General features: G+C 35.8%; 3 protein-coding genes across 4 annotated transcripts; 2 read left to right on the top strand and 1 right to left on the bottom strand.

Annotated features, from left to right (window-relative positions):
• Positions 1 to 383: 383 nt before the first annotated feature.
• LOC115993728 lies at positions 384 to 2,236 on the top strand. The gene is made up of 3 exons (XM_031117691.1): positions 384 to 853; positions 979 to 1,095; positions 1,947 to 2,236. Exons 1-3 carry the CDS (start codon positions 497 to 499, stop codon positions 2,022 to 2,024), a joined length of 552 nt encoding a protein of 183 aa, XP_030973551.1. The 5' UTR covers positions 384 to 496; the 3' UTR covers positions 2,025 to 2,236.
• Positions 2,237 to 6,533: 4,297 nt separating this feature from the next.
• Positions 6,534 to 12,372, top strand: LOC115995385 (diacylglycerol O-acyltransferase 2D). 2 transcript variants are annotated; one of them, XM_031119936.1, is made up of 9 exons: positions 6,536 to 7,071; positions 7,155 to 7,229; positions 7,411 to 7,496; positions 10,456 to 10,562; positions 10,656 to 10,811; positions 11,201 to 11,287; positions 11,613 to 11,710; positions 11,861 to 11,948; positions 12,101 to 12,372. In XM_031119936.1, the coding sequence occupies exons 1-9, from the start codon at positions 6,893 to 6,895 to the stop codon at positions 12,200 to 12,202; spliced, it is 978 nt and encodes a 325-aa protein (XP_030975796.1). In that variant the 5' UTR covers positions 6,536 to 6,892; the 3' UTR covers positions 12,203 to 12,372. The 2 variants fall into 2 exon arrangements, with proteins under 2 accessions (XP_030975797.1, XP_030975796.1); XM_031119937.1 differs by lacking the exon at positions 10,656 to 10,811 and having other exon boundaries at positions 6,534 to 7,071.
• Positions 12,373 to 12,621: 249 nt separating this feature from the next.
• Positions 12,622 to 19,835, bottom strand: LOC115995103 (protein FAR1-RELATED SEQUENCE 5-like). The gene is made up of 2 exons (XM_031119537.1): positions 17,113 to 19,835; positions 12,622 to 13,612 (listed from the first exon to the last, which is right to left on the bottom strand). Exons 1-2 carry the CDS (start codon positions 19,324 to 19,326, stop codon positions 13,445 to 13,447), a joined length of 2,382 nt encoding a protein of 793 aa, XP_030975397.1. The 5' UTR covers positions 19,327 to 19,835; the 3' UTR covers positions 12,622 to 13,444.
• Positions 19,836 to 22,411: the final 2,576 nt, after the last annotated feature.

Genomic DNA, 22,411 nt, shown 5'->3' with positions numbered 1-22,411 from the left:
TAACGTATGCCTTAAAGGAATTGGTTTAGAATACATTTTTAGAAACTTGGTGTGAAAAGGAAAATTAATCTTTTTTTACGACTTTTTATATTTTTCATAAAAGTTGCGTTAAAAATTTCTTAAAATTGTCACCATTTACATAGTCCCATGAATAAATTATAACCGAATTCTAAAAAGTTAATCCGTATGGGCCGAAAAGGACGAAGTAAATTCATCGAAGAAAGGACAGCAGTGTGAGGCCCAAAAGAGTTGGCGAGCCCTGATTATTGGTTAGGCGTAGTGGGAGCCCAATGAGGCAAAAAATTGAAGGCCGTTTTTAGTTGTGTGTTGTTTAAAATTAAAATTAAAGCTGGAAGATGGAAGAAGATAATATATATGAATATGATGATAATAATTGGCCAAACAAAGATCTAAGAACAGCAGCAAAAGGAAAGGAAAGTTACAGAAACAAAAGAAGGGGCCAAGTCCAACGCAACGCAATAAAAAAGTTAGAAGCATGGCAGCAAGCTTGTTGTGTTCAAATCGAATACTAGTGCTACATAATAACAGTCTCACTCCCACTCCCAGAGTAGAAAATCCATTATACCCGAGATCATTCCTATCCCAAGCAAAAAGAAACCCACGACGTGGTAAGTTTTGTGTGGTTGCTCTGACTGAAAGTTCTAAAAAGTCAAGCAACAAGAAGACTGAAGAAGAAGAAGAAGAAGAAAGTAAAATCCCTTCATGGGCTAAGCCAGATTCGGATGAGCCTCCTCCTTGGGCTCAGAATGAAAGTGCATCCCAACAGCAACAGGGATTTGAGATCCCCTTCTATCTTTACTTACTTGCCTCAGCAATCACTGCAATTGCTGCTGTAAGTACTTACTACTAGTTGTACTAGTACTTCCCTCTTTTAATAAAAACCCTTCTCTTCTTTTCTTTTTTTTGTTGTTTCTTCTTCCCAATTTCATAAACAGTTTCTTTTCTTTTGGTCTACAGATAGGTTCTGTTTTTGAATATGTGAACCAGAGGCCTGTATTTGGACTTTTGAACTCGGACAGCATTTTTTATGCTCCTTTGCTTGGATTTTTTGCATTTACTGGCATTCCCACTTCAGTAAGTACTTACTATTCTATTCTTTTTATCTCATTTCATTTCTGGCCCTTCTCTCACTTTTATTTATTTATATATTAATTTGATGAAGTTTGTAATACTTTCAACACAATTTGTTTGTCCAAAGTCAAACTTTTTAAGAAAATATTTTTTATTGTCTGGCCTACTCTATTTTATTAAAATGTATAAATTTATCAAACTATCTTAAATAAATTTATCCACCTATTTTTAAAAAGAGTTATTTCTAGCTAAAGGTGTCTTAATTAAATTGATTTTTTAAATATTGGTTAGTTTTCTATTCAAATATTTTTGAAAATAAAATAGAGATATAATAAGAATATTAGTAAATTAATAATTTTTATTTTTAAAAACATGACAATATTTTGGGAAATTCTAAAATGAAATTGAGGAGAAATAAACCGGAACGGAGAGAGCATATGTTTAGTTAATCATGTCTCGTTTCAATTCATCCGATCTAATTTGTATTGGCCAATACAGCAAAAAAGGATAAGAAGAACTTTTATACTTTCCAAATAATTAACTTCAAAAACCTATAGAATAGCACTTAAAAGAAGTGTACCTAACCTACCCGTTGGACCATGGCTCTAATAGCAGATCATTCAATTTGATTTCTACTAGCATTGATCAATTTTTGTAGCTGGAAACTGCGAAACAACAGAGTTTCACTATTTGAATGACTAGGATAATTTGATGATGTATGGGCTATCTTATGCCAGATTCATTTCCTTATCTATTTTTCTAAGTATAGGCCATAGGAAGATGTATTGGTTAAATATAAATTTATACACTCACTGGATTCTCTCTTCAACTAATAATAACAATGCTCGATACAGGCATTTCTGTGGTTCAAATCTGTTCAAGCTGCCAACAAGGAAGCTGAGGAACAAGACCGGAAGGATGGCTATCTTTAAAAAAAAAAATATATATATATATATATAATTGCCATCTAGAATTATGCTTATTATTTAGAAAGCTTGACAACTTTGTCAATTATGTTTTAAGGTGCTTGCTACTCCCACTAAATTGTAAAAGACTGTCCCACTAAGGAAGTTTTGCTTATATTGTGCATCAAATCCTCCTCGGCATCCACAAAAACAAATCAATTAACCTTATACTTAGAACATATACTGTGTTTAATTGTTAACTATTTTAAGTAGACAGTCACTGTTTTACATGCTTCTGTGCAAAACTAATGGCATGGGTTGATATGTTATGTTCATTTTAAATGGTTACATAATTAATACAGACAGACTTACACGATGGAGTGAAAAAAAAATGAAGCTGTCTTAAAAACTGGCAGTTGTGCTGAACACAAGCTTCCTGCTGCAGAATCTGTAATTGATGAAAACTATGGATGAATTTGTCCTGACTCCTGAGTGATAGCTTCCTGTGACTGATGAAAAATTGAGCAAGCTACAATTTTGGGATTAGCTACATCCGTGCAATTAAGTGCAACTGAACTAGAATTGTTGAATCTTACTTGGCCATCCCATCAAGATCTAACTCAAAGCCATCAGAAAGTGCCACCAGCTACCAGTATGGTATCTGAGCTGAGAGGAAGTTGCTTTATACATTTATTATACTCCTTCCTAGGCCTGCTACTGCTAGCTATTATTACTTTTAAAGGAAGGAGTGCAGAAGATGTTAAAATAAAAGTAGCAGGGGGATAATGGAGGGAAAGCATGCATTAATGCACAAGCAAATCTGCTGCATATATAAAAGTCTGCAGCTCATACGAACCAGCTCATACGAACGGTTCAAAGTTTTTTTAGAGATGGTTGGATGCTAAAGGAGATGAATGAGACCTTCATAACCCTAATCCCAAAGGTTCAAGGTGCCCATAAATTTGGGCATTTCAGACCTATTAGCCTATGCAACTTCTGCTACAAAGTTATTTCAAGAATTCTGGTGGCAAGATTACGACCACTGCTGGATAAGCTAATAGACCCTGCACAAACAGCTTTTGTCCCTAACAGAAACATAGCAAAAAATGTTCTGTTGGCCTAAGAAGTAGTGCACTCTTTCTCCACCACCAAGAAGAAAAAGGGGTTTGTGGGTTTGAAGTTAGACTTCCAAAAGGCTTATGACAGAGTAGAATGGCCCTTCCTAATCCAGGTTTTAAAAAATTTTGGTTTCCACCAGAAGTTTATTCACCTCATATATCAATGTATCTCCACTGTGAGTTTCACTCTTTTGCTAAATGGGGGAAAAGGCCCTAGAATCATGCCTTCGTGAGGCCTAAGACAAGGGGATTCCCTATCCCCTTATATTTTCATTATTGGAAGCGAAGTTCTTTCCAGAATGATTAATAGATGCTCAGCCCAAAGATTAATAAATGGCATTAGGATTACCCCATCAATAGTTGGAATCTCCAAACTCTTCTATGCAGATGATGTTTTATTGGTCTGCAAGGCAAAACATTCAGAGATTAATGAGATCATGAACATCTTGGGAAAATATTGTGATTGGTCAGGCCAGCAAATCAATTTTGAGGAGTCAGGGGTCTTTGCTTCAAAAGAGGTTCACTCTCAATTCCTAAATCAGCTTAAGAATCAAAGAGGGTTAAAGAAACTTTCCCAAGGTACTAAATACTTGGGTGTCCCTTTATTTCTCTCAAGTAGCAAGAAGAAGGACTTTAATTATCTTAAAGAATCTTTGGAATCTAAGGTAAGCAACTGGAAGAGCAAATCCTTGTCTTGGATGGGTAGAGCAACACTAGTGAAATCTATAGCCTTGGCTACTCCGATTTACGCTATTTCTTGCTTTCTCATTCCAAAAAGTTTATGTGAGGAGATGGATAGTATGCTAAAAAAATTTTGGTGGAGCCCATCAAAGAATTCAAACCGGTTTTTCACTCCTCTTGCTTGGGACAATTTCTGCTAGCCTAAATATTTGGGTGGCCTTGGTTTTAGGCACTTTTCAGATACTAATATGGCCCTCCTGTCCAAAGTAGCTTGGTGGATTCTAATTCAGTCCAACAAACCATGTGTGCAAGCACTTATTGCTAAATACAGGGTGAGAAGAAATTGGCTCAATGCGGATCCATCCAAGAAGGCTTCTTGGACATGGAAAAGTGTGGAATCAGCCAGGCATATTCTTATGGCTGGAGCTTGTAAGCAAGTTAACAATGGGGAAAGCATTCTCACGTGGGAAGATCCTTGGGTCCCTGACCTTCCTAACTATAAATCGGTTCCATTGTCTCCTGATAAGCTATCTAGTTGCTTGGTGGTGTCTCAGATTCTATCACCAGATAAATCAAGATGGGATGAGTCGAAACTCTATGAATTATTCATTGTAGAATCAACCAAGGCTATCATGAGAATTCCAGTCAAAGTGAGTCATAAGGTGGACAAATGGGTATGGGTAAAATCCCATAATGGCAAACTTTCAGTAAAGTCGACGTATAAGGAACTTCTTGATCATTCTGAGCCCAACGAGTCTGACCAGGTGAAGTCAAAAATTTGGAAATCAAAAATTCATGATAGACTTAAGATGGTTTTATAGAGAGTGGCTTCGGATATTCTTCCAACCAACGAAAAATTGGCAAGATTCTTTCCAGCCATGGATCCTAAGTGTCCCCTATGTGATGCCTCACCCGAATCCTCCTTACATCTATTTGTCTACTGTTATGCTGCAAGATTTTTGTGGGCTGGCAATGAGTGGGGCTGCAGACCAGATGCATTGCAGTTTGACTGCCCAGGTCAGTTTATAAAATTTCTCTTATCCCCCCAAGTCTCTTCCCATGGCACTTTTGACAGGGAGGGTTTCCTTTTATTCGGGGTTTTGGTGTTGGAGAATTTGTGGTATGCTAGAAATCAAGCTATTCACAAAGGAAGTAAATTCTCCCCAAATAAAGAAATCCAAGTAGTCTTAAAAAAAAATTTTGAACACCGTGTTGCGCTCACTGATGTCCCCTTAGTGTTGCCTAGACCTTTTTATTCTTAGATCAGGCCTGAGCAAGGAGTTGTTAAAATAAATTGTGATGCGGCGGTGGGGCTAGATCACTCATTTATTGCCATTGTGGCGAGAGATTGGAGAGGGGATTTGATTTTTTCCATGTCCAAACGGATGAAAACCAACATCCCCATCGAAGCAGAGGCTGAAGCCATTAATTTGGCGACTTGTGTTGCAGCTAACCGGGGGTTTGAGTTTGTAGTGGTTGAGAGCGATGCCAAAGCCTGCATTGATGCACTCAAAGTCCCCTTTGATGAAGTGCCTTGGAGAATTTCATCCATTACAGCCGATACTCTTTTGCTGGCATTCCATGGTAAGAAGTTTGTTTTCAGGTGGAGTCCAAGAGAATCAAACAAAGCAGCCCATGTTTTAGCTTCTTGGTGCCTTGGGAAAAATTTATCTGGATGTTTTGGTCAGGGTTATGCTCCTAGCCCTTTTTTGGATGTAATTAATTCTGAACTCTTAGCAGCTGTTGCTGCTGGTTAGCCTTTGTTTCTCTTGGTTTGTCAATAAAATTTTCTGTTCATCAAAAAAAAAAAAAAAAGTCTGCAGCTTTATCACTTAAATTAAATATCATCCATCTATATATTAATATAATTGATGATCACAGAACTGGGTTTTGTATTGTATTTGCGAAGCTGAGACCTAAACTATCATTGTTAGAGGAAGTAACGAAAAAAACATGTCAATCAAAGGAAAGAAAGGGAAAAAGGAGTATGATTTCAAGTAGATTAAAATGATATATAATAATAATAATACAGTAGATAACACATGTTATCTACCTTAAAATTTAAATTAGCGATCAGGGTACATATTCCCAAGTAGTATTTTAATTAATAAAGAGTTGAATGAAAGTGATGATTGCGTAGCGGAGGGAGAGGAGGCTAGGACTAGGGTGCACTCAATCCTCTGAACTATTATAAAATAAATAAAATTGACCAATGGAATGGGATTGCATTTGCAGGCAGAAGGAGCGCAATGATATTGTCATGGCAATTCCAATTGGCATTTGGGGGAGGACATTATTAGAGTAGAGAGACAGCCACAGGCGTGAGGTACGTTTTCGTGGCGTGTTTGTATAAAAATAGAATAGTATGTTGTTTAGGATTTGGATGAGAATTAATATGAGTCGCACCCACATTTTATTATTAATCGGTCCCTTGTGTTTGTGTTTGTGTGTTCCTCTCAGACTCAGTTTTATTATTGAACAATACTTTACTACATCTACACTACTCTGACTCCTTAACTTTAATAGTTAATTCATTTTCTGTGTTGTGAGTTGTGAGTTAGTTGTTGTGACTTGTGAATGTTATTTATTTATTTTTTTTAATGAACAAAATATATATATATATATATATATAGAGAGAGAGAGAGACGATGATTCCAATGTTAGAATGTTACTAACATTACGTGATAGAGATGGATTCATTATATAATAAATATAAACTAGGAAGGGTGCTTACCAAAAATAAAAATAAACTAGGAAGGGCCGACTCCAGAGAGAGAGAGAGACGGTGATTCCAATCAATGTTAATATTGATATTTGATTGAAATTTCGATCATAACTTTGTCTATCGTTCGTTTCATAGAAAAGTCCCAACCTTGGTTGGTAAGGGAAAGGGAAAGGGAAACAGGGAAAGGGAAAGTAGGGTATAGAACTTTTTAGAAGAAGAAGGTAGTTACAAATATCATATAGATACTACTACTTCAGTCTTCACATATGATATAGTTATATTTATAGTTATAGTTGTAGTTACAGTTGGTTGAAAGAGGAAGAGAAAGAAGAACAAAGGGAAAAGAGGGTGTGGGTGTGGGTGTGGATGAGATGGTGATGGAAATGGAAGAAGAGGGCGGTCGAGTATTTAAGGGAAGAGAAGAATTTGGATTGGGATCCAATACATTTCAAGCTATTCTAGCCCTCGGAATATGGCTGGGAGCTATTCATTTAAACGTCGCTATAGTCCTCTTCACCTTCCTCGTCCTTCCTTTTTCCAAAGCGCTCTTGTCAGTTCTCTCAATTTCTTTATTTCTTTTATTAAAATCAAACAAAATTGCAATTTTCAATCTTTACCTATTTCTATTAACAGGGTTTTGGGTTTGCTTGCTGTATTAATGTTCATTCCCATCGACGAACAAAGCAGACTTGGCCGACGTTTGTCCAGGTACCTCTCTACTCTCTACTCTCTACTTCACACTCTTTTCATTTCCTTTTTTCTTTGCCTACTCCTATCCTATTCTATCTCTTATCTCTCTCTAATCTATTACTACTCTGCTATTTGCCTATTCTCAATTTTAAATGCTTTATTATTATTATTATTATTATTATTATTATTAATTTTGCAGGTATATATGTAAGCATGCTTGTAGTTACTTCCCAGTGACTCTGCATGTAGAGGATATTAACGCCTTCCATCCCGATCGCGCTTATGGTTCGTTTTCTTTTCTATTCTGGCCCCCCCTTTTTTCTTGTTGTCTTACTTCAATTTTAAATTTGCTACCTTCAAATTTCCTGAATTACTATTACATGCCTTCCCTTGCATTATTTGATTATTCTACCAACAAATCAATTTACCCACATGTTTTTATTTTTATAACCCATTTCAATTTCAAGCTTTTTACTGCCTTCCATCCAACTAACTGCCTAGTCCTTGCATTTATTAAGCCTTAATTTTCTTTCACACCACAATCACAAGGTAGTATTGGATGAATGGAAAGGGACCCAAATCAATTATCTTTCCACACCAATCACATCATGCACCCCAAGCTGTTGGTTGGGTCTTCAATACTGTCACTATAGTATTCACATCTTCAATACTGTTCTGGCTTTTATGGTGGTGTATTTGCTATGTGCACAACTAAAGTGAAAATTTTGAGCCTCAATCACAAAATGTAAACAGCGCTTAAGTTTTAGATAAATTATTTTCAACATTCATTTTTAAAGCGATTTATTATATCATGTTTGTTTGTTACCTTCAAGGAGCAGTTAGTGAATTGCAGAGGGTTCACCTTTGGAACTTACCTAGTCTACTACCGTTTCATTTATTTTTTCACCTTTGCCTTATGATTTATTGTTGAGGGCACTTAAATGTCATGTTTCGTTAATCAAATATGAATGTGACAGCTTGATGGAGTGACAAGGTTGGTTTTTGTTTTACCGCTGGTATCATAATATCCGTTCCCAAGTTTTTGTATACACACCAACCATCCCTGTAGGCGGGATGGTACCTCCCATTGCACGAAGTGCTTGGGGGTTCAAGGGAGGAGGGGTTCAAGCTATAGGGTCAGAAATATATTAATGTTTACATTTCCAACCATCTCAGAAATAGGTTTTGCGTACGATCACAGAGAGTTTTCTGTAGTTCTTAGTTTAATAATTGAATCCAAAGAACTCTTAGTTTAATAATTAAATCCCTAGACCTATAATTCAACGGTGGTTGTTATTTTTAGGATGAACTAAGATGTGGAAGCTGAGCAATATGATTTTGGGTGAATTCCTGGTTCAGGTTTTGGAAGATATATCAGAGAGGTGGTGTTGTTACTTGATGCAGGGAAGGTGATGGGCTGTGATATGATTTAGATTAGATGTAAAGAGAGTTGCTTAGAACACGTTGATAGGTGGTTAGGCACCTCTGCACACAGTTCTCAAATAAAAGCTCTCAAGGCTTATTTTGAATCATATACCAAAACTGTTTTACAAAGAGCTTATGCTATTTATACTAATTGTTTGGCATTGGCAGCCTCTAGATGATTGACAAGTGTCTAAATCCTATTGGCGAATGCTTAAGAAATCATCTAACTAACTAACTAACTAATTAGTTACGAGAGGATTATGATATAGCTACTTGAAATGCCCTGCATCAGGATTCTCCCTCTTAAGAAGCACTTGACCTCAAGTGCTCTTGGTTGCCATAAGATTTGTATGAAGTTATAGGATGATACAGTTGCCTTGTATGATGAGTTTGCTGTTGTTGCAGCACACCAAATGCCGCTGCTTCTGCACAGCCAAGTCCCACATAAATGAAACACTAATGTAGATGCATCTGCATCAAGAGGACTCCCTTTCTTGAAAGCAAACTTGTCCTCAAGTTTGGTTGACCCTCCAGTTTTAAAGACTTTTCATCTTGACCATTGGTTTGGGATTTGTTTTCCCCTTCTTTCATTGCTATGCGTAGTGAAGCACTATCTTGTACAAACTATGTGTGCTGCACCTTCCACCCAAGATGGCTTGCCTATTGTATTCATATGATTGTATGGCAACTTCATCACAAAGAATGGAATAACAACCTCTTGAAACTCAACTTCATCTCCTTTATTTAAGCAAGACAGATTTTGTTGAATCTTCAAATCTTGCTTGGTCAAAATCTCTTGAGACTCCATACTCTCATAACTACCTTTCTCAATTAGCAAGTCACAACTTCATTCTTCAATGTTGAAATCAGTAGGAAAGAGTGTACGTTTATGCTGTTTGTCATCCTCCATTTCTTGTTTTGGAACTTTCATAGCCCTTGTCACTATTGAAAAGTCAATTTCTTTCTCAACAATAGCATCTACTCCTTTTTCCCTATACTGTTCATAAACAGGTTCAGCCATACTTGTTATGCAATCGCTCAATTCTTGTCCTTCCTCACCATTTTGTTCCTCAATGCAGCTATCAAAAATAGGCTCCCTCATATCTTGGTCTTCTAACTCTTTAATCAGCAAAGAACACAAAGTTCTCAAATTAAAGCTCTTAAGACTTATTTTGATCACATATCAAAAATGAATACAAATGAGAGCCTAATCTGCAATTTATACAAGCTGCACTACACTAGCAGCCACTGGATTGGCTTGATTAAAGACTTAATCTGATTGGTAATTGGAATCTAACCAACTAAAATATTAACCAAATGAGTACAAATGGATCTAAGTGACTGCTATGACAATAAAAACCTCTAACCCACTGTTTGGACACAAGCAACTATTTCTACTGGTTTTGTATTCAACTACAAATATAAAACTACTTAAATGCCCTGCATCATTACTCCTACTTGGTTGTGGCTGAATTTTGAATTTTTAAGCCATAGATGCAATTGCTATATATAGAGTTTTACCATCATAATTAGCCAAATAACCTTCTTTAGTCTGTTTGTCTCCCCACATCCCCCCCCCATATATATATTCTTCTTTTTGATATAAGGAAGTGGTGTCCTAACATTTGGCCAAATTATTCCATTTGCTACCCAGGAGACACCATGGAAATCCCATAAACCAATATTGTGGTGGATTGAACTTGGGACTTCCGGGTTTATGTCACACTCCAAACCTAGGAGCCCACCACCTGGTTGCCCCTAGGGGGTCTGGTTGTCCTTGTTTAGATAAAGTACTAATTTTGGTCTGTGTTTCATGCAGTCTTCGGTTATGAACCACATTCAGTTTTGCCAATCGGTGTTGTTGCGCTTGCTGACCTTACAGGTTTCATGCCACTTCCAAAGATAAAGGTCCTTGCCAGTAGCGCTGTAAGATTTTTTTTTACCTTGAAGTTGTTCAATATATTCATGGAGCCTTTCTCTGCGTTCAGTCTCACTCAACATGTCTTAGAAAATTATTAGGTCTTTTACACACCATTTTTGAGGCACATATGGACATGGTTGGGTCTTGCACCTGCAACAAAGACAAACTTTATCTCCCTTTTGAAAGCTGGATATAGTTGCATTGTAGTGCCAGGGGGAGTGCAGGAGACATCTCTTATGGAGCATGGTTCTGAGGTTTAATCCTTTTTAACTCTTCCTTGTGTTCTGTGTTTATGTCTAGTCAATATTTACATGTACTCATCCATTTCTTTCTTCTAAAAATTGAATGCTTTCTGTATCCGTGGTTTACTCCCCAAGGGTGGGTCCAAAGGGCCCTTTGCCTTGGTGAGGTTCCACATCATTAGGGGGGAAAAAATCAAATAGGCAATATTGAGCACTTTCCTGATTGTTTAATCATCTAAGTTTTGTTGCATTAAACTTTGATCATAGACACCCCCCACCCCCTTCTCTCTCTCTCTCTCTCTCTCTCATGCACACACATACCTGGATACGAATGTAGAGGTACCATTTCCTTTTTTTTTTTTGGGTTAAATTGGGGATTTACAGTCGTGCCTCCTTTGTAGATTGCCTTTCTTAAGACAAGAAGAGGATTTGTTCGCATAGCCATGGAGATGGGCCATCCTCTGGTTCCAGTTTTCTGCTTTGGTCAGGTATTGACTCTCTCTCTCTCTCTCTCTCTCTCTCTCTCTCACACACATACTGGAATATCTGGTAAGTAGTAGGTTTAGTATTCTAATTGTCATAGTTGCATTGTGCCTGATATGCAGTTAATGGTTTTGTTTTATTGGTCTGTGATGATACTGGTGCAATTGTTGCACAGCCAGTTGGATCAATTTGTTGCAGATTTTGCATGGCCCACATGTCAATCGCTTACTATTATGTTGACTAATATTTTGTTGTCAATAGTGCATTTTGCTTTACCCAAGACAGTTAATTTATTCTTATTCTCCGCTCTCCTCTGTAATTGTGAGACAGTCACACATCTATAAGTGGTGGAAGCCGGGTGGGAAGTTGTTCCTGCAATTTTCTAGAGCTATCAAGTTTACCCCAATATACTTCGGGGGAATTTTAGGGTGTGTATGAATTCTTCTTCTTGAATTCCATTTGTTTTACTTTTTGGCCTGTGACTTCTGGAAGCATTTGTTTGAGAATGTTTGCAGCAAAAGCATATGAAAATGTGGAGAGATTTGACTATTATCTAGAGTTGGTTTTCTCTTTTGCAGATCTCCTGTACCATTCAGACATCCAATGCATGTGGTGGTGGGTAGACCAATTGAGCTCAAGAAAAATCCACATCCCACGATGGAAGAGGTATCAAATTTTAATGCCACTGCAACATTTGAGCATGGTTATTTATTTATCAATGTCGATCCCTTGCGAGTTTCACTTTATCACTTTTTAGTGGAATCATCCTGGTGTTGGAAGCTGCTCAGTTTGCTGATTTGTTTGTTTTCTCTCTTCAGGTCATTGAAGCTCATAGTCAATTCGTTAAAGCACTTCAAGATCTCTTTGAGAAGCACAAAGCACAGATTGGCTATGCTGACCTTCAACTGAAAATTCTTTGATTAGATCTTGATTTGTATACCATATGCTCCTCCATTTCTATTCAATTATTATATTTGTCATAGTTGGGTGAATAGAAAAATAAGGCATGGCAGCAGTCTTTCCTGAACATGATCTCTATTTAGCAATAAATCAAATATGAATAGGCTTAAATATGGTTTTTGGTACTCAAGTTTTAGGTGTCAGTAATTCAATTTCATTTTGATCCTCAAAAAAGTGTGCCAATTTAGTCCCCACTCTTTCTCAGCATGTTTCATTGTTACCCTTGCCATCATTTGGCTCTATATTACAATTACACTTAGTGTGCGTTTGGCAAAAATTAAAAAGTCCGCTTATTTTACTATTTAGCTTATTTTTACTACTATTTATGATCTCTCTACATTTTTTGATACTATTCATGAGTCTTATTTTACTATTTCAACTTACTTTTATTTTTATTTACAGTATTTTAAACAAAAAGTTTTCAATTTCAACAAAATAAGCAAATTCTAAACAGATCCTTACAAGGAATATGGCAAAGAGAAAATTATTTCGTGCTAAATTTTGGGTAAATGCGACCAACAATAGGCGAAGACTTATAGAAATAAATTAACAAAAAGTGTTTTGAGACCTGAGAGTATGGTATGTTGGCAGCAAAGAGTGTCCTATCATCATTATCACCTTCACTCTCATAATCGTCAGAAAAGAGTTCTCGTCTTTTGCCAAATCCATCACATGATAATTAGAAGAGTTTGCCTTTTCAAAGAATTCCCATCTCCTTTTCATATGGGAGGAACTTGTCGTTTTCCAATTGCTAGTGATGGCTAATGGAAGTCATCACATACCTTTCAAGACTCGGTACAATGAATCCAGAAATGCGACAAAATATTCACTTCCATTTTCATTGCCTTAAAAGAGGGTTTATGCAATGCGATTTTCCATATTCCAAGTGGGAAAAATATTGAGCGCGGGACTAACAATGCAATTTACAGTAGTAATTTTCAACATCAACTTCCCCCGCCTCCCCTCTTTCTCTCCCTAAATTCAACTCCACTCTCCCATAGAGGCACTCACCCAGTGAAAGGGCAGGATAGAGGTCATGGAAGAGATACTTCTCTTACAATTGAAAGGTGTCGATAAGAAAGCCAGAGCAAAATGCAGCATAAATTGACGAGTCATTTCAATTCAAAACCCAACCCCCTCCCCACCTTCTTTTTTTTTCGACTCAGAGAGAGAGAGAGAGTACTGTCAATGCCATTCAGATCTTAGTCTTTCATTCCTAACTTAATGTTTTGAACTTTAACTGAAAGCTGTAATTTTTGGTCCTCAATATCTTTCAAAACTGAAAGCAAATTCGCCCGGTACACTTCACATTTTCTTCGTGCACGTTCAAGTTGGTGCGCTAGCTTTTGGATTCTCCTGTCTTGCTCATCCTGCAGGCATATGCAAAGTTCATTCACGCCATTCAAAACAAACGAAAAAAGGAAAAAGGAGTCATATGATGAGCATTATTATCATTCAACACAGCATCTCAATTTAAATATCAGTTACACTAGAAACAGTATTTTTCACACTGAATGTCAGTTGGGAAGATTTGAATCTTATTCTTCCGCCTGTTATGCCACTAGCACTGAGCTACAAGGGCTTTGAATGAATTTGAGCAACTTCTTCAATACATATGTGAAAGCAACCTTATACAAGTCAAACGTACCAAACAGTTTTCTCCATTGCATATAATGTTCCCAACATATGTTTTTGTCAGATATACTTACAGGATCTATTCTATTCCCAACTGCACCCCAAAGTATTTACTAATTTATCCAAAATCCTAATATTCATTCACAGAAGGGGTCAATAACCCTCTAGTCAAACTAAGCTTGGATGGTTACATGTCTTGACAACTTCTACTTCCCAACATAGTCCTCTAAGACATTTGCCATTATATACCTAATAATGATATGTAAGTGATTTATCATTCAATCCTGGTCATTCAAGTTTTGAATATGATATGCACCTTTGTTTGAGACCCACTCATTTTTTCTCTATGCATACTGATATAAAGACTAACAAGTGTCCCAACAGGATTCAAATTAGAACCTATAAATCAAGACAATTAGGGATGGGTTCAAGCTACACAGTTCTCAACTATTACTCCTTAAAAAAAAAAAAAAAAAAAAAAAAAAAAAAAGATTCCAATTAGATCTAACACTGGAACAAATACTGCTTTAAGTCACTGAATTTTCCAAAGGTGTTCCTCTCACACAGGTTAGAAAAGCTCTTTCTCACCAATGTCATCTTCAGGTCTTGTCCTCAAGACCTGGACAGCTCAATCCCACCTAGATACTGAGAAGCTTGGCCTCTGCACCCGTCAAAGAAGTACCAGAACCTCTATAAACCCTCTTAAACCCTTGGCGCATAATAGCAAAGGGCATAACTTCTTGTCAGGTCTTTAAAACGATGATTGAATAAAGAGTGATTGATATGCAGCAGACAAAGTAGCAGACATAAAGAATTTGCAAAGCATATGACAATCTATAACAGTTGCATCCAAGCTCATTGGCACCACCTTTAAGTACCAAAATCCTCTTTGGTCAAAACAAATAATTTCTTTTTGATAAATAACGTAAGAATATTATTATTAATAAAAAAATTGCCAAACCAAGTACATTGGGGACGTACTATGGGGGCACAAATCAGGAAACAAAAGAACAACGGTCAAGAAACAAAGAAAAGGAAGAACAAGAAAAATGAGAAAAAACCACACTCCATTCAAAGAGAGTGTGTAAGAAGAAAGACTTAATCTCCAGCAAAGAGCGTTCACAACCCTCAAAACTTCTAGCATTCCTTTCACGCCAAATGCACCAAATCAAGCAATGAGGAAAAACAAATAATTTCAATTTGAGGTTCAACAGAAATTTAACAGATAAAATCTTAATCCAAACTATTGGGGATCTATTATATTGATTAAAAAAAGAAAAATGAAGCAGTAACTATGAGAAAACCAGACCTCATGGAATCATGTATGAGAAAACCAACTTGATGAATATTTTTTATAAGAGAAGAATTCAAGAGAGAAACAAGGGGAGAAGGTTTGCATTAAAGAAAGGAGAAACTAAGAATACAGAGCAGGTTGATAAGAAGGAGAAGAGAGATCAGAGAGTAGATTGAGTAGTAAAAGATGATGATGATGATGATGATGAGAGAATTTAAGAAAAAAAACCTATGTGGAAGGTGATAGTTACATCTAATAGATATCAAAGATCTTAAAAGGGTGTAGCATTTGAAAAGTTACACTAGTTGTAAGCTGAACCAATCTCATATATAGATCTGATGGAAACAAGGGAATTATCAAGCCATATATAGATCTGAGGACAACGGTACTAGTTCTGTTACAAATGGCATATGTCATGTATTAGTTTACTAATGCTTAATATTCGTACAATCTAAAATGGTTAGGGCAAACAATACCATCTCTATAAAGGACACTGAATTACTTTGAAATAAAAAAAAAGGGTTCTTCATTCTTGATTTGCAAGTTGATTGGAAAAGAAGTGAAACACTAGCCAGATAGATGAGTGCCATAAAGCTGCTAAAGCTCAATCACTAAGCTAACTTGCCAAAAAGGCATATGAATTCCACTAGCTCCTTACAAATGAACAATTGCTCGCACTACGAAGGAATTATGCAATTAAAGAATAAATCATCCAAGAAGTGCCATTGCTTTTTTTAATAATTAAAATAAAAATAAAAAATAAAAGGAAAAGAAAGCAGATTAGAACAAGCAATTAGAATCAAGATAATGGATATGGCAGGCATGAGATGATACAGCACATATCAGAGCCCAGGTGGTCACAGACGTATATGAGTCCTAATGATTTTGGTAATCTGTTAAACAAGATTTTGAAGAATACTAAACTCTTTTGGGGGTTGATGATTATCCAAATCATGGAGATGGTGGATGATAAAAGAGAAATTTAGACATGATAAAACAGAGGAAAGGATTCCCAGGGAGCAGGCATTGTAGGATGTCCAGAGACAATCATAGTCCATGAGAGAAATGACCATAGAATATAAACAATCATAGTCCATTCACAACAAAATAATGAACCATCACTAAAGCACTGTAAATATCACAAAATTCAAAGCAGAAAGCACTACAAGATAGTACAGATTTGAGCACTATTAAGGATTTATAAACACATTGTAGCCCAGTGCTGATTTGCATAATTTGGGACATCTTGACAAGGGAAGGATAAATCATGGATGTTTTCAAATTTCAACACACCAATACAATATCATTATATTCTTACATGACCGGTAAAAAATTTACTAATTTTTTTTTGATAAGTAGGTAAAAAATTTTACCAATACCAACATTAGAGCAGATGTGAAACCTTTTCAATGCTAATTTGTTCTTTACATAAATATTATTTTCAGTAAAATTATAAGTCAATTAAAACGTTTCCCTTTAGAATAATTATTATGAAGTACTTGTCTTCTATTTGAATGGTTATCATAATATGGTAGTTGAAACTAATCCCAAATTCAAGTTGTTTCCATTTCTTTTTTATTTTTTGAGATTCCATTTCTCATTTAAATAGCATTAACATTCCCAATTAAATGTCCAACCTCTTTTACTTGTTACGAGAATTTTGTTTGTTCAAACTTCACCTTAAGGAGTTCATGCTTTTATGTGTAGCATAGATAATTAAAAAGCGTTAAGTGTATCCTATAATTCTAAGTAGAGAAAACCTTTACAGTAAGTTCGTACTTCATATTATATACAAAATCCAAGTTATTTATTTGCTAGAAGAACAGAAATAAGCCTTGAGAAATGTTCCAAGGGATAAAAATAAATAACTTATTACTTATATTAAACTAAAAAGAAAGTAAGAAGCAACTAACTGAAGTAAAATAACAGAAAACAACTAACCACAGACAGAGGTTGTTCTAAACCACTTTGATGACCCCCACAAGTATTAGTTGCTACACTTCCTTGATGCAGACAATCTTCTCTGCCAGTTGCATTGACAAAGGCACTTTTCCCGCTATTCTTTTTAGCAAGAGCTACTTTATTTGCAGCTTCCTGAAGAGAACCCACCGCCACATTATAAATTTCTGCAGTTTTAACTCCATCATCAACAAATTTAAGGGCCTCATTACGAAGATTATTGTACCGAACAGTAAGTGATTCTCGTGAACCATTCCACAGATTGCTGGCACGTTCCTCTAATATGACACCACTCTTGGCATTCCTTGTCCAACGTTTTAAAACATAATGAGATGGTAGAGTGAGAACATTTGTCACCCTAAAAACTGTCAGTATGTGTCTGCAAAGAAGACCAGAGAACTCAAACATCTGGCAACTGCAAGTTGCTTTCATCTCATGAATGTTAAATGAAACAAAGTAAGCTTTATGATTTTCCCCAAATTTCGCAACTTGATATGTTGTGATTACCTCCTCATCAACTTTGGTTGCCAAAAAAGTCATTGTCTCAACCAACTCCTCTTGAAACTTCATAAATAATTTCCTTGTGTAAAGCTCAGCTGCCTGTTTCTCCATGGGGGATGGGGTCTTAAGGACAGGAGCAGTGTTTATCGTATCATAATCTGCCTTGACTTCTTTTTCATAGCGACTTTCTAGAGCCTTTTCATACTGCTTAACAAACAGCTGTAGGGTTGTTGATGCATTGACATATCCGTCAAAATAAGAGTTTATACTGTCGCTGCGTTGTGTTATTGACATTTCAGCAAAGAATGTATCCCTCAAGTACACTGGGACCCACTGCCTCCTGTCAACATATATTGTTTGTAGCCATTCATGTTCCCTGAGATCATATCTATCAATTAGAGAGAACCAACAGGATTCGAACTCTTCAATGGATTCTGTCATGTTGACACACTTGTGGAGCTCTGCTTCAAAATTGGGATGTTCAGAAAGCACATGGGATAGCTTTTCTTGGCATTCTTTAAAGATGTGCCACTTGCAGAAACGGTGACGGGCCTCAGGAAGAACCTGGGTAACAGCCAAGCGAATTACCCGACCATGATCAGTGGTGATTGAGACTGGAGGCCGCCCAGACATTGCCTCGAGCCATGTTTTAAACAGCCAGACAAAGGATGCCTCAGATTCATTTATGAGGAGAGCACAACCAAACAACACAGGCTGTCCATGATGGTTAACTCCTGTGAAAGGCGCAAAGGGCAATCGATAGCGGTTGGATCTGTAAGTGGTGTCAAAGGTAACTGTGTCTCCAAAGTAAGTGTAGTTAGTCCTTGCCTTGGGATCAGCCCAGAAAATATTGCTCATGCATTGATCCTCATCATCTCCCTGCACAGCATAGAAAAGAGAAGGGTTCTCAGCTACAGCTTGCCTGTTTCTCAAGTAGTCCAAGAGGAGCTGGGTGTCACCTCCGAGGGTCCTTTGGCGACTACTCCTCATGTAATTCCTACAGTCACGCTCTGTGAAACCAACATTGCTAATTCCACCGTATTCTTTAATGAGTGCAGACATAATTCCACTGGGACCAATCCCAGCACCCTGCAAGGTATCTATCAAGGACTTAGCGGAACCAGAGACATGACGATGAGAGCGGAGACAGTGGACCTTATCTGGGGGGACCAGCTCATGGTTATGGTCTCTGACAAAATTGGAAACAACCCATCTGGCAGAATGAGAATCCTGAATTTTGACAACCAACATGGCCTTACAACCAACACGGGTTTCAGCACGGGGGCGCTTGACCCTGCCATCAACATGGCCAGGTTTGTCCTTGTCCTTGTCCTTGTCAACACGGAAGCCCTCTTTGGCACAGACAAAAGACCTCTGAATGATGGCGCCATCACGTCTGGAGCGGCGAGACATGCTGACACGGGTGCTGAAGCCAACACGGCGGGCATAGGAATTGTAGAAGGCCTTGGCAGCTTCTTCTGATTCAAATTCCATACCCTCAAAAGGTTCGAGATTAGTGTCAGGTGGAGGGATGGTGGTAGTAGTTGAAGTTGAATTGTGAAGAAGGTGATCTTCATCATCATGGACACCAACAACATTGAGAGGGTGGTCAATGTCCATGGCATCATCAGCGAGACCAATCATGTCAAATTCAATGACCTCGTTACCCAGCTGGGTCAGAGGTTCAAACTCCATTGTCACTATAGCTATAATGGCCTATGACTATGAGCTAAAAAAGCCTATTCATACTAAAACAATTACAAATTCCAAACAATCAAACCGGTTCCGAATACAATACAATACAATAGAAATAGAATGACTGAGGGAGAGAGCGTGTAAATTAATGTAAAAAAAGAGTAATGAATATGATATGATAATGATGATAGCTCATCTGAAACTGAAATCATCTGGGATAATAACCATTTACAAGAAAGAGACAACTCTAAACTAAACTAAACAAGTAGTAGAAGTAGAAATAGAAAGAGTAAAAGTATAACTGACCGGACCGCACATTCTTCTTATATTAAATACAAACAAACATTTCTCAAAGCAAAAGCAGCTCCAGGCTCCAGCTACAAACGATTTTGGTAGAAAGACAAGACCGAGTGAGAGAATGTAACTTTGGTGGAGTTGGGTTTTGTTTTTCAAATCACTGTTTCAATTTCAGTTTTAGTTTTAGTTTTAGTTTTAGGGCTTCTGATATCATATTTGTCCCAACCATGAGGACCTTCATCTTTATACCCGTTCGATTCATCATCACTCTTTTCCATCCTTCCATCCTATCCATCCCTTTTCTTTTTCTTTTTTATTAGGGAATTACATTAAAAATATTTCAAATTCGCTCCTAAATTTAAACTTCCAAAATTTATTATATACTTTCAATTTAAAGCATTTCTCCTTCCCACTTATTTTTTTACCTAGTACAAAAACAGATATTAGAGTGTAAAAAGAAAACTATCCTTAATAATGTAAATCAATAACCAAGATAAAATAAAGGCTTCAAATTAAAACAGTTTCATAAGTTTAAGACTTTAATAAACAAAATTAAAAATCCACGCGCTTGAGAATTTCTCCTTCTTGGCCTGTTTGTGTAACGACTAATCCATCATTATTATTATTATTATTATTATTATTATTATTATTATTACTAGTCATATATCCACGCGATGCATGAGAATAAATAATTATTTTGTATTGTAATATAATATATAATTTTTTTAAGATAATTTATTCTCTCTAAAAATGAATAATTTATATTCAGTCCAATTAGGTCTATACTTCGATTCATTCGGTCAATTTCGAATCTCCTCGAATCTTGACTCCAAGAGAACCAAAGCTTTTGGATATCCAAACAAATTTGGACAACAACACTTCTTTAGAGCACTCACAGCAGTGGTGCTAAAAAACCATATTGGTATTTTTAGCTCCTCAAACACCCAAAAAGCATGCTCCAGCAGTGGAGCTAAAACCTTTTTTTTTTTTTTTTTTTTTTTTTAACTTTGCTACAGTGCACATCTATAAATAGATGTGCACTGTAGTTGAGAGCTAAAAAATATATATATTTTACTCCAGGGATAAAATAACTTTTTGTGGAGCTAAAAAACTAAATTTTTAGCTCCACTGCTATGAATGCTATTAATGGTTACAAATTTCCATGAATTTGAACCATGGATAAGGCATAGATGGGTGAGATTATTCAAAGCACCAATAGTCTCTTTGTTTTGATAGAAATGATTAGATAACCCTATATTGTATCTCTACAATGAACATTAGACCAAAGACATCAATTGGTTTTTGATATAGACAAAACTAGTCGCAGACCCGCACGTTGCGCATGATAATTTTTTAAATAAAATACTATTTTAGTCCCTAGACTTTATAAAGAGTTTTTTTTTTTGTATTATTATATTTAATTGTTGATTTGATTGCACTATAAAGTTTTTAATGTCCTCTGTATAGCCATCTTTATTTTATTTCTTACTCCTCTTTACCACCATTTTATTTTCCAAATAACAGTTATTAATTGACATTAGATTTCATTTCTTTTTTTCTTCCTTCATTTATTCTTTATTATTTTGTATGTTCCCTTGCTAGTTGTAAATTTTATGGTTATTAATAAGAAATAGATATCATGGATGGCTTAAATAGTTATAGATGTAGTTATATTAGTGGTATGTCAAAGTTTTTTTTTAATGGGGGATGTGGCTGAATTTAAATGTTAAATAAAATGATATGAGAAAAAAAATAAAAATAAAATACATAACAATAAACACAAACTTATCCAAATAATTCTATGTAATATAATAATAGTACATTCTTATATACTATTTTTAATTATTTATAATGCAATATGATAATATATAACAATCAAAGTTATAAAATAAAAATAAAAATAAAAAAACTTAAAACACAAAACTAAATCCCATCAACCAAAATAGAGTTCTAAAGAATACAAAACTTTTTCAAGCTAAAATAGAGATGCAAGAAAAATAAAAATAAAAATCCACCAAAAAACTGAGGGAGAAAGAGTAGGAAATAACCACCTTTTTGTGAGAGAAAATTATGTAAAGAATGGAATAGTGAATGACAAATTTATACTAAGAGGATGATAATAAAAAGAAACAAAATAAAGGAAGATAAAAGGAAAAAAGAAGAGTGATATCAAGGTAGAATGTTTGGGGAGATGAAAAGGTAAAGAAAATGAGAAAGGTTGGAGAAAGTGTAAATGTTAAAAAAAAATGAGTACATTTTGATGAGCACAATAAAAAATTACATTTTTTATTTTTTAAAACAAAAAGAGAGAGAAAATATAAATAATTTAATGATAAGGAGGATGTGGTTGAATTTCAATATTGAGTAAAATAGAAGAGAAGAAAAAAATAAGAAAAATTAAAAGATATAACAACAAACACTAAATTATCCAAATTATGGTATATAATGGAATACTATTTTATTTTTATCTACTATCTTTAATTTTTTATAATGTAATCGGATAAAATTTAACAATCAAATAGCAAAATAATAATAATAATAACTTAAAACACGAAACTAAATCGTATCAACCTAAATTAGAGTTTTTAAAAATACAAAAATTTATCAATCTAAAGCGAAGATGCAATAAAAAATAAAAATCCACCAAAACATTGAGAGAGGGAGAGAGAGAGAGAGAGAGAGAAAGAACCTATTTGTGAGAGAAAACTATATAAAGAATGGAAAAGAGTGACAAATTTATAGTAAGAGAGAAGGGATAAGAAGAGATAAATAAAGGAAGATGAAGGGA

The sequence above is a fragment of the Quercus lobata genome, chromosome 6 (assembly GCF_001633185.2).
Source record: "Quercus lobata isolate SW786 chromosome 6, ValleyOak3.0 Primary Assembly, whole genome shotgun sequence".
Lineage (NCBI taxonomy): Eukaryota > Viridiplantae > Streptophyta > Magnoliopsida > Fagales > Fagaceae > Quercus > Quercus lobata.
Note: the sequence above shows the minus strand (reverse complement) of the source record. Positions and strands in the feature narration are given on the sequence as shown.

Bases quoted from the DNA above. Each gene is read 5' to 3' on its own strand.
- LOC115993728 (XM_031117691.1), top strand. From the start codon at position 497: ATGGCAGCAAGCTTGTTGTGTTCAAATCGAATACTAGTGCTACATAAT. The intron at 854-978 runs GTAAGTACTTAC...TTTGGTCTACAG, and splicing joins CAATCACTGCAATTGCTGCT to ATAGGTTCTGTTTTTGAATA. The intron at 1,096-1,946 runs GTAAGTACTTAC...TGCTCGATACAG, and splicing joins TTACTGGCATTCCCACTTCA to GCATTTCTGTGGTTCAAATC.
- LOC115995385 (XM_031119936.1), top strand. From the start codon at position 6,893: ATGGTGATGGAAATGGAAGAAGAGGGCGGTCGAGTATTTAAGGGAAGA. The intron at 7,072-7,154 runs GTCAGTTCTCTC...TTCTATTAACAG, and splicing joins CCTTTTTCCAAAGCGCTCTT to GGTTTTGGGTTTGCTTGCTG. The intron at 7,230-7,410 runs GTACCTCTCTAC...TTAATTTTGCAG, and splicing joins CTTGGCCGACGTTTGTCCAG to GTATATATGTAAGCATGCTT.
- LOC115995103 (XM_031119537.1), bottom strand. From the start codon at position 19,326: ATGGAGTTTGAACCTCTGACCCAGCTGGGTAACGAGGTCATTGAATTT. The intron at 13,613-17,112 runs GTTAGTTGTTTT...ATATGCCTGCAG, and splicing joins TAGAACAACCTCTGTCTGTG to GATGAGCAAGACAGGAGAAT.